This window comes from Nannospalax galili, unplaced genomic scaffold, assembly GCF_000622305.1.
Source record: "Nannospalax galili isolate Female #2095 unplaced genomic scaffold, S.galili_v1.0 scaffold538, whole genome shotgun sequence".
NCBI lineage: Eukaryota > Metazoa > Chordata > Mammalia > Rodentia > Spalacidae > Nannospalax > Nannospalax galili.
The window spans coordinates 4,184,506-4,196,307 of NW_008343842.1; the positions used below are offsets into that span (position 1 = coordinate 4,184,506).

Genomic DNA, 11,802 nt, shown 5'->3' on the forward strand with positions numbered 1-11,802 from the left:
CATATAAAATTCTATCAATTGTTAAGGAAAAGTCTGACAACTTCTCAGTGCTCTTAAAGGCTGAGCCAAATTCAAAGTTTTCAAAGACAGAGACGGCGGGGGGGGGAGGGGCGCACTATGGCGCCTGGAATCTGCTCTCTAGTCCTGCAGCACACAGAGCCAAGTAGCAGGAAGACTGACAAAATGGTAGTAACTGCTAAGGTTACAGGTTTGGTACAAGGGGGGTTTTTATACAATCCTCTCTTTACTGTATGTTTGAAATTTTCCACAATGAAAAGTTTTATTTTAGCCAGACAAGGTGACTCACTCCTATAACCTCAGAACTCACAGGCTGAGGCAGGAGGATCATTAAGTTTGAAACCAGCCTGGGCTGCATAGCAAGTCTGAAGCCAGTCTGGGTTACATAGTACATTGGAGGCCAGCCTGGGCTACAGAGTGAGACTCATAAATAAATAAATAAATAAATAAATAAATAAATAGCCAGGTGTGGTGGTACAGGCCTTTAATCCCAGCACTCAGGAGGCAGAGGCAGGCAGATCTCTGTGAGTTCAAGGCCAGCCTGGTCTACATAGTGAGTTCCAGGATAGCTGGGGCTACAGGGAGACCCTGTCTCAAAAAGACCAAAAATAAATAAACAAATAATAAATAAATAAATAAATAAAATGTTTTAACCAAAAATGTATTGTGGAGCAGTTACATGTTGGAAGCAGCATGGCTAAAGCAGCTAACCTCTGTCCTGAAGCCAGCGCAATGGGAGACGGCCCATTGGGGGGTCGAGGCTCCTCACAGGTCTTCATCTCCACCTCCACCTTATCCAGACACTGGAATAAAAGTTAGAAGTAAGCATCTGCACGAAACCCTCAGAGCACCAGGAAGACAGTACATACTGTGCTAAGAGTCACCCACAACCAACACAGACCAAACCGTTAGCCTCTTGTCTTGATCCCAACGGGAAATGGACATCTTAAGGATAGAGCTTAATAAAAACCATTATTGTTCTAAAAACTGAGTTCTGGTTCTGGTGTCTGAGTGCTGATCCCTATACCGCTCAGCAGTTGCAGATGAAGTCCAGACAACAGTCACTCTGGCTCAGAGGGGAGCTCCCAAGCCATGAAGACGCACCATCACTGGCAAAAGGGTCAGCTGTGAGGATGCACCTCAATTTCTCGCCTATCTTTTGAAAGACTACCCTGGCCATCCCCATTTGACTATGTGCAGTAAGAAGGCCATTACCAAGCAAATTGGATGGGTCTTCAACTTGGTCCACTGGATCTGAAAGAGGAAAGCAAAGAATCAGGTGATGAGTACAGCCCTCAGGAAGGCAGCCCTCCTGGCCCAAGGCGGCAGCAGCACTCTGACTCACCCGGATGGAGGCCCTGTTGCAGTAGACCCTGGTAATGGCTAGCCAGGTAGGCAGTTCCAGCACATTCTGTAGAACCTCTTCATCTAGCTCCAAGTTGTTCAGCTGACCCTCCCCCTTCAGGGTGCTGAGGTTGATTTTGTCCGGGGAAAGATTCTTAGTGAACCTGCAAAGAATAGCAAGAAGAAGCTGTTATCCTCACAGCAACAGAGATTGAGAATGACAGCCAGTGACCCCTGCCCTATGCAGTGCAAGTTGAGACCAGAGACCTAACTCTCCTATGATCGCCATCATCTGACAATCCTGATGGGACCTGGGGAAGAAGATGTAGGAGTGACAGGAAAGCCTCCAGCTACTTCTGACTCCCCACAGGGACCCCCCCGACACACACAGAGCAACTGGGCTGGGTATATGCCTGTAATCCCAACACTTGGGAGGTGGAGACAGGAAGATCTAGGCCATAGTGAGTTGGAAGCCAACTCTGCCTCCCCAGTCCTGGGATTAAAGTCATGTGCCACCACACCCGGCCCCCAAATAGTAAAAAATGGGGTTTTTTTGGTCTTTTTGAGACAGGGTCTCCCTGTAGCCCCAGCTGACCTGAACTAAGTAGACCAGGCTATGTAGACCTGAACTATGTAGACCACACCCAGCTATAGTAAATATTTTTAAAAAAGAAAACCAAACTGGGCAGGGTGGTATACACCTTTAATACCAGCAGAGGCAGGCAGATCTCTGAGATGTCAAGGCCAGGCTGGTGTACATAGTGAGCTCCAGGTCTACAGTGGCTACAGGGAGATCCTGTCTCAAAAAAAAAAAAAGGAAAAAAAGAAAATTAGAAAAGGAAGCATCTCCCATCTCCCAGTCCTCATAAGTCTTGTATAGGATACACGTGGGAAGGTTAAAAAGAAGAGGGTATGGGGCTGTAGAGATGGCTCAGCAGTTAAGAGCACTGACTGTTCTTGCAGAGGACCGGGGTTCGAGTCCCAGCACCCACATGGAGGCTACGAACCATCCTGAACTCCAGTTCCAGGGGAATCCGAAACCCTCTTCTGACTTCTGCAGCATTGCCGACACAGGTGAAGTCACATACATGTAGGGAATACACTCACACACATAAAAGAAAAATAATAAATAAAATATTCTCTCAAAAAAAGAGGGTGGCCGAGAGAGGGGGCACACGCCTTTAATCCCAGCACTTGGGAGGCAGGGGCAGGCAGATCTCTGAGTTCAAGGTCAACTTGGTCTACATAGTGAGTTCCAGGCAAGCTCGGGCTCCAGTGAGACCCTGTCTCAAAAAGAACCCTCCCCCCCAAAAAAGAGGGTGTACAGGACAGGGCAGAGAGAAGCAAAGGGTGTCTGACAAGCCTAGGAGCAGGGAGAAGCAAAGAGGACCAACTCAGGAAGAGCAGCTGACATGGGAAGGGCTTCTATCAGCTACTCAGGGTCCAGGGAGAATCGAGTAGAGCAGTTCAGTCCAGTCCTGTCAACTCCAGAAACTAACCTTCCGAAGGTCCTCTCAAGCCCACAGAAAAGATCCAAGTTAAGGATGAGAGAATCAGGGAAGAGAATCCTTTTTCACAGTTCTCAACAGAGAGGGGAGCTCTGTCAACTATGGAACAGTGACAAGTAATCTCTGTCTCAAAGCAGGGTGAAATAAAAGCCCTGGCCTTGTGTACTTTACTGATGGGATCCAAGATCAAACTGCTGCCTGATCTTCCCCAGAGACAACTCCCAACTCCCATGTTGATACAGGGTCTGGAAGCTAATCTGAAGGAAATACAGAAGGTCTATGCCTTAACCAAATCCAGACTTGTCAATGTCTGAACACAGCAATCCACTGGGCCCTCTCCACACCGTGCCACACTGCCGCTCCGCTGCCCGCTCCCTTTCCTGGAGGTGTCAGAAGGGCTTTATTCCCAGCTGTAACAGCAGCTGGAATCTCTAGCACACATTCTTGTTAGAATCACAGGATGTCTTAAAACAGCCACCCTGCTCATTTTGATGCTGGGGTTTAGTTTACACGTTCTCCCCAATTACTGTGGTTCCCTGACTTAGCTAAGTGCCTGCTAGCTAAGGCCTCCAAGTCCTTTCTCCTTTGGGCTGGATCAGCTGAAGCACAGCCCTCTCTGCTGTGCGGCAAACACTGCAGATGAATCTCTTCATTGCTGCTGTGGTCTCTTGGGGTTACTATTTTCCATCAAAAGAGTGGACTGAGACGGGCGTGGTGGCGCACACCTTTAACCTCAGCACTCAGGAGGCAGAGGCAGGTGGATCTCTATGAGTCAAGGCCAGACTGGTCTACATAGTGAGTTCCAGGACAGCTGGGGCTACAGGGAGACCCTGCCTCTAAAAGACCCAAGAAAAAAAGAGTGAACTGTATTTTTCCCTCCAATATTAATTATACTGAACTTTTACGCACATTCAATGTGAATAGTTTAAGTTATAGCTGTATATGTTTATTAGCTCTGCCCCAAGTCCCTCCCTTTCACTAAGCTGTGTTTGAATGTTATTCCTTTTCCATAAAAACCACAGTGCAATTTTGTTTCATTAGTGTGTCTGTGTGTTTGTGTGCACTCGAGAGCGTGTATGCATGCGGCCACACATGTAGTATACTATCAGGACTGCTAACTGTACATGCAGGTCAGCTTCAAAGGCCTGTCTTAAGCTCATGAGAGCTTCAAGGAGAGCTTGAATTGTTCAGACTCATGCTGGCCATCCTCCACAGTCGCTGGCACCGACGTTATTCAGAATTTGTGTTCTAACTGAGGAATCACTCATAGTTCAACGATGGCTAAAAGGCTAATGGGAGCCTGGTATTTGAGACAGCATCTGCTGGCCATCTGTTAGTCACTGCCTGCAGAAGCTCACATGAAATCAAGTTGGCAAACAGATTCTGATCAACTCTCATCTCTGCCAAAGAAATGCAATCTGCCAAAGAGACAACAGAGACAGGCTCTCAGATGTCCTGGAAAATTGTACCACAGCATCAGGAACTGAGAATTCTTACACTGTAGACATTAAGAGCTAAGAAGATTTTTTTTTTTTTTTAAATTTGAGACAGGGTCTCATGTAGGCCAGGCTGGCCTCAAACTCTGTATTTAGCTGAAGCTAGCTTTGAATTCCTGATCATCCTGTTTCAGGCTCCCAATTTCTGGGGTTACAGGTGTGCACCACCATGCCTAGTGGAAAAGGACCTTAAATAATTATTTACGGCCGGGCATGGTGGCGTACGACTTTGGTCTCAGCACTTGGGAGGTAGAGGCAGGCAGATCTTTGTGAGTTCGAGGCCAGCCTGGTCTACACTACATACTAAGTTCCAGGACAGCTGGGGCTACAAGGAGTCCCTGTCTAAAAAAAAAAGACAAAAAAATTTATTTACTTAAAATCTGTAATTTGGGGGCTAGAGGAATGGCTCAGCAGTTAAGAGCACTGACTGCTCTTCTAGAGGACCTAGGTTTGGTTCCCAACACCCATGTGGCAACTGACAACCATCTGTAACTCCAGTTCCAGGGAATCTGATGACCTCTTCAGACCTCTGTGACCACTGCATGTGCATGGTACACATACATACATGCAGGCAAAACACTCATAAAACAGGATAAAAATAAATCTTTTTAACATCTATAATTTGCAGATGCAGAAACAAGTGACCAGAAATTTAAAAGGGATGCCCAAGAGTCAGAGTTGGTGGTGAACCTGGGACTAAGTAACGAAAATGTGGCCTAATACAGTTACTCCACTCAAGGTGCTAGGATTAAAGGCATACCACCACAAGTCCTACACATACTTTTTTTTTTTTTTTGGTCTTTTTGAGACGGTCTCCCTGTAGCCCGAGCTGTGCTGGAACTCACTATGTAGACCAGGCTGGCCTTAAACTCACAGAGATCCGCCTGCCTCTGCCTCCCAAATGCTGGGATTAAAGATGTGCATTATCATACCTGGCTCATATATACATTTTTAAATCAAGCAGAATGCCATGGCACAGGCCTATATCTCAATCACTCAGGAAGTAAAAGAAGGGAGTACTCAAAGGCAGCCAGGGTAGCAAGCCAAGTGCCATTTCAATAACAACAACAACAATAATAGGGACTCAGTAGTAGTTCATAGTAGAGCTCTTGCCTACATACATAAGCCCTGACTTTGATCTCAGCACATCAAAATAGTGGCCCAAGCCTTTAATCTCAGCACTCAAGAGGCAGAGGCGAGTGGATTTCTGTGAAACCAAGACCCCCCTAATCAGTATAGTGAGTTCCAGGCCACCTGGGGCTACAGGGAGACCCTGTCTCAAAATCAGAAAAAAAAAATAGTTAAGGGGCTGGAGAAATGGTTCAGCAGTTAAGAGCACTGGCTGCTCTTGCAGAGGATTTAGTTCCTAGCACCCACATGGTGACTAACAAGAGTCGATAACTTCAGTTCCAAGTAATCTGATGCCCTCTTCTGGCCTCCTCTGGCATTTCACACCCATGGTGCACTTGCATGTAGGCAAAATGCTCATATACAGAAATAAATAATAAATAGCAGCAAGGCATGATAATATATGTCTTTAATCCCAGCACTCAGGAGGCAAGGCAAGTGGATCTCTGACATCGAGCCCAACCTGGTCTACATAGCCAGCTGGGACTACAGGGAGACCATCTCAAAATAACCCCCCCCACACACACACACACACATACAATTTAGCCAGGCATAGTGGCATACAAGTGTAATCCCAATACATAGGAAGCTGAATTACAAGTTTGAGGATAGCCTGGGCTACATAACAAGACCCTGTCTCAAAAAAAAAAAAACAACTAAATACTAATATATTTAAGATTTTATAGTCTTTTAAAAAATATTTTATTTTATTTTACGTGTGTCCTAGTTTGTTTCTCCACTGCTATGACAAAATACTTTGACCAATACCAACTTGGGAGGAAAGGGTTTATTCAGCTTACATCTCCCAGGTCACAGTTCATCTGGGAGCCCAAGGTAGGAACTCAGGGCAGGAACTGGGAGGCAGGAGCTGGAGCACAGGCCATGGAGGAACACTGCTTACTGACTTGCTCCCCTGGCCCCTGCTCAGCCTGCTTTCTTATGCAACACAGGCCCACCTGCCCAGGGGTGGCACCACCCACAGTGGGCTGGACCCTCCCACATCGCTCAACAAACAAGAAGTTACCCCATGGACATGGCCACAGGCCAGTCCAATGAAGGCAATTCCCCAGTTGAGGCTCTCTCAACCCAGGTGAGTCAAGCTGACACTAAAGCTATCCAGCACAATGTATAGGTAAATGCACCCATGTCGTGCAATGCCTGCAGAGGACAGAAGAGGGTGTTGGATCCCCTGGAACTGGAGTTATGGACAGTTGTCAGCTGCCATGTGGGTGCTAGGATTCGAACCCAGGTCTTCTGCAAGAACAACCAGTGTTCTTAACCACTGAGCCATCTCTCTAGCCCCCATAAAGTTAAAATCTTAAATGAGTGGTTTGCCTGCATGTAAGTGTGCCACTTATGTGCAAGACCTGCAGAGGCCAGAAGCCCTGGGACTAGAATTAAGGATGGTGTTAGCTGCCATGTGGGTCCTGGGAACTAAACCCAGATCCTCTGGAAGAGTAGCCAGTGCTCTTAACCACAGAGTCATCTCTCCAGGCCCACTAGTAAAGTTTTTGAGTCTCGTGATATACCCAGGCTGATTCTACTGCCTACATCTCATAGGTGCCAGTATCATTGCCCAGGCAATTCCTACTGAAATGCCAATGGAATTCCCTTGAGACTATAGTTCAATTTAGAGACTGACATAAAAAGTCAGCCTATCTTTGAACATGATATACATTTAGAATATATCTATTTAGGGCTGGAGAAATGGTTCAACAGTTAAGAGCAGTGGCTGCTCTTGCAGAGGACCTGGGTTCAGTTCCCAGCATCCACATGGCAATTGACAATCATCCCTAATTCCAGTTCCAGGGGAATCTGACACTGTCTTCTGACCTCTGTAGGCACTGCTCAACATAGGTGCACTTACATATATGTAGGCAATGCACTCATACCCATAAAATATTAAAAAATAATGACTATATTCATTTAACTTCTCTTAGCAATATTTTGTTTTCTTAAATCCATGTGTTTACACACATATGTGTATGTGTGCATATGTCTGCATATGTGCATGCCCGAGGTTGGTATCAGGTGCCTTCCTTATTATGCTCCACCTTATTTGTGACGGGGTCTCTTGCTGCACCTGTACTCAATGATTGGGCTCAGCCAGCGGACTGGGGAGCTCCAAGGATCCTCCTGTCTCTACCTCCCCAGCACTGAGACTACAGGTCCGTGCCACATGCCCAGCTTTCATGTGGATGCTGGTATCAATCTCAAGTCCTCAATGCTTGCAAGGCAAGCAAAGCACTTTACCAACTAAGCTACCTCCCCAACTCCTAAATCTACTTCTCTACAGTTTATACTTTGATATTTTTTTCCATTTTCTGTTTGCTACTATAAGTAAAAATAAGAGTGGGGGATGGTGGTGGTGGTGTTTATTTTTTTGAGACAGGGTCTCACTATATAGCCCTGGCTGGCCTAGAACTAGCTATGTAGACCAGGCTGGCCTCTATCTCACAGAGATCCATCAGTCCCTGTGCTGAGATTAAAGGTTTTATTTTGTTTTGTTGCTGCTGCTGTTTTTGTTTGAGACAGGATCTCTCTGTAACCCCTGGAAATGGCTATGTAGATCAGGCTGGCCTCTATCTCAGAGATCCACCTGCCTCTGCCTAAGTGCTGGGATTAAAGGCCTGTGCCACCAAGCCAGGATAGTTTTTGTTTTTTTGAGGCAGGGTTTCATGTAGCCCAGGCTGGCCTTGAACTGATTCCCGTCTCTACCTCCCAAGTGCTGGGATCATAGCTGTGCACCAAAATACAGGGCTTGATGTGGTACTGTGAGACTAGAAGCCAGTACTCACTTCATGCACACTAGGCCAGCACTCCATCAGAGCCCCAGGGACGGTTTTCTTTGTCCTTCTCCTGTTTGGTTTCATGGAGCTTGGTGCATCTGTAAACAGCTTCCCTCCATCTGTGATAACATCCTTACAGGAATAATGCACATGCCAAACAATCCATCCACTCAAAGTTCACAAATCAATGATTTTTGGTATGTTCAATTGTGTGACCAAAGCAAAATCAACTTTCCTTCCTCCCCAATAAAATCCATGTCCTTTGACTGTCACCCTCAGTGTGGCCACTCCTCCACAGCAGTCCTGGGCAACTACTATCTTATTTGTGTTCTTACTGTTCTGCCCACTTTGGATATTTAGTATAACTGGCATCATATATACTTTGACACTGGTTGGTCTTTTGTGACAGGTTCTTTCACTTAGTACAATGGTTTTTAATGTGTGGATGTGTGCACATGTGGATGTGTGCATATTCATGTGAGTATACTAGCACGAGGAGGGGGTACACATGTATATGTGTGCGTGTGTGTGCATGTGCATGAAGGTCAGAGGACAACCTCAGGTGCCTTCTACCTTTTGTTTTGTTTGAGACAGGGCCTCTCACTGGCCTGGAACTTTGTCAAGCAGTCTAGACCAGCTAGCCAGCCGGCTTCTAGGGATCTGCCCATCTCTACCTCCTGCCCCAGTGTCCTAGTTTGTCTCTCCATTGGCGTGACAAAACACTCTGACCAATACCAACTTCGGGAGGAAAGGGTTTATTTAGCTTACATCTCCCAGGTCACAGTTCATCAGGGAGTCCAAGGTAGGAACTCAGGGCAGGAACCTGGAGGCAGGAGCTGGAGCACAGGCCATGGAGGATCACTGCTTACTGGCTTGCTCCCCTGACCCCTAATCACCCCGCCTTCTTATGCAACACAGGCCCACCTGCCCAAGGGTGGCATCACCCACAGTGGGCTGCGCCCTCCCACATCACTCATCAAGAATATGACCCATGGCCACAGGCCAGTCCAATAAGAGGCAATTCCTCAACTGAGGCTCCCTCAACCCAGGTGTATCAAGTTGACACTAAAGCTACCCAACACACCCAGCACTGCTGCATTACAGGCCTGCACCACCAAGCCTAGCCTTTTACCTGGGTTGTAGGTATTAAACGCAGGCCCTCACTTACAGATCAAGTACTTTACCCACTGAGCTGCACCCTCCAGCCCACATTTCAAGCTTCATTGGTGCTGTAGCAGCAATCAGCACTGCACATGTATGCGTGTGCTTCTGCGTGTGTCTGTGTGCAGGCATGCATGCAGGGTGGCCAGAGGTCTATGTCATGTGTCTTCCTCTGTCACTCTCCACCTTAGTTTTTTGAAGTAAGAGTTGCTCACTGATTCAGCCAGCCAGGATGACCAGCAAGCTCCAGGGATTTGTGTGTCTCTGCCTCCCACCCCTGACGCCCAGTGCTGAGGTCACAGATGTGCAATGCCTACACTCCTTTTCTACATGCTGGCTAGCCAAACTCAGGTCCTCATGCTTATGCAAGCACTTTACCCATGGAGCCAACTCCCCAGCCCCTCTGTCATCACTTTAGCCTTTTCTATGGTCTAATAATGTTACTGGCAGATGTGTCACATTTACTTACGCACTCATCAGCTGATGGGCATTCATCTGGGGGTTTCTACTCTGGCTGGTATGGTATTCTGAACATGCACATACAAGTGCTGTGTGAGCATGCAATTTCACTTCTCTTCATATATACGTAGACATGGAATCACTGTACCCAGCAATATGCTACCTATGCTTTTGAAGCAATGAATGTTTTCCGAAGAGGTTGCACCTACCCTTTTATGCCCCGCAGTAGCGCTTGAACGTCCCAGTCTCCCCACATCCCCACCAACACTTGCTGCTGTTTTCCATCAGTCATGTGGCATGAGATGGTGCATCTTCCTGTTCTCACTCCCTTGATGGTTAGCGACACTGAGCATCTTTTCATGCACTTGGTGGCCATCTGCTGATCTCTGGAGAAAAGCCTATTCAGACCCTTTGCACATGTGTAAATCTGGCTGTCTACTGGGCTGTCAGCCTTTTGTTGTTAGGGGGGTTGCTTTGTTTTTTGATTTTTTTTTTGAGATAAGATCTCATGTATCCTAGGCTGGCCTTGAACTCCACATAGCAAAAGATAACCTTGAACCTCTGAACCTCCTTCCTTGAGTGCTGAGATTACAGGCATGCACCAGTTTATGCTAGGGATTAAGCTCAGAGTTTCCTTCTCTAGCAACTGAGAGGCTCCTCAGCCCTACTATTTCTTCAAATAATTTTCTACCTTTCATTCATTTTGTTTTGTTTTTGAAATAGGGTCTCACTATATAGCTCTGGCTGACCTGGAACTCACAGAAATCAGCCTGCCTCTGCCTCTCCAGGGCTGGGAATGAAGGTGTATGCCACCACTCCCTGCCATAAAACAGCAAGAATTTTTTTTTTTTTTTTTTTTATCTTTTTGAGACAGGGTCTCCCTACAGCCACAGCTGGCCTGGAACTTGCTATATATAAGCCTTGATCTCACAGAGATTCATTTGCCTCTGCCTCTGGAGTACTGAGATTAAAGGCATGCACTACCACACCTGGCTAGCAAGCATGTTTGTTTTTAATGTTTTATTTATTTATTTATTGGTCTTTTTGAGACAGGGTCTCCCTGTAGCCCCAGCTGTCCTGGAACTCACTATGTAGACCAGGCTGGCCTTGAACTCACAGAGATCTGCCTGCCTCTGCCTCCTGAGTGCTGGAATTAAAGGCATGCGCCACCATGCCTGGCATTATTTATTATTATTTTAATTTTATGTGTATGGGTGTTTTGCCTGAATGTATGTAAGTGCACTGATTGCTCTTACAAAAGACCTGGGTTCAAATCCCAGCACCCACATGGTGGCTAACAACCATCCATACCTTCAGTTCCAGGGGATCTGACACCCCCTTTTGTCCTCTGTGGGCACTATATACAGGTGCACTTACATACAGGCAAAACATATATACACATAAAATAAAAATCAATCCCAGCACTTGGGAGGCAGAGGCAGGCAGATCTTTGTGAGTTCGAGGCCAGCCTGGTCTACATAGTGAGTTCCAGGATAGCTGGGGCTACAAAGAGACCCTGTCTCAAAAAGACAAAAAGTATTGTGTACAGGTAGTAAGATGAAATAAAGAAACAGTTAAGTAGTTATGAGACAAAATTGTTGGAAAGAATGTAAATGTGAGGTTATAGATTTTGTTTGACAAAGTGAGATTTTTTTACCCTAAAAGTAAAAAAATAAAAATGAGGACTGATAGGTAGAGAAGGTGCAGGAAGGAGCGGCGCGGATGGAGAGCACGAGCGGATGGATGAAGGCACCGAGGCACAGATGGAATTCTCAGCGGGACACAGATTTATTTCACACGGGGCACCTTTCCCTCGGGAAGGGAAAGATGTCAGCGAAGGGAAAGATGTCAGTGAAGGGAAAGATGTCAGCCCACAGGCTGTGAGCTGGGACTTTACAT

The 11,802-nt window shown here is 46.5% G+C and overlaps 1 protein-coding gene across 2 annotated transcripts in view; it reads right to left on the bottom strand.

Annotated features, from left to right (window-relative positions):
• Uhrf1bp1 (UHRF1 binding protein 1) overlaps window positions 1-11,802 on the bottom strand; it is a 74,422-nt gene that overhangs the window by 36,785 nt on the left and 25,835 nt on the right. For both annotated transcript variants that reach the window (XM_008840120.3, XM_029566977.1), the window contains exons 2-4: window positions 1,364-1,526; window positions 1,234-1,272; window positions 730-821 (exon numbers count right to left, since the gene is read on the bottom strand). In XM_008840120.3, the coding sequence (XP_008838342.1) occupies window positions 730-821; window positions 1,234-1,272; window positions 1,364-1,526 (294 nt within the window). The remainder of the gene's footprint in view (window positions 1-729; window positions 822-1,233; window positions 1,273-1,363; window positions 1,527-11,802) is intronic.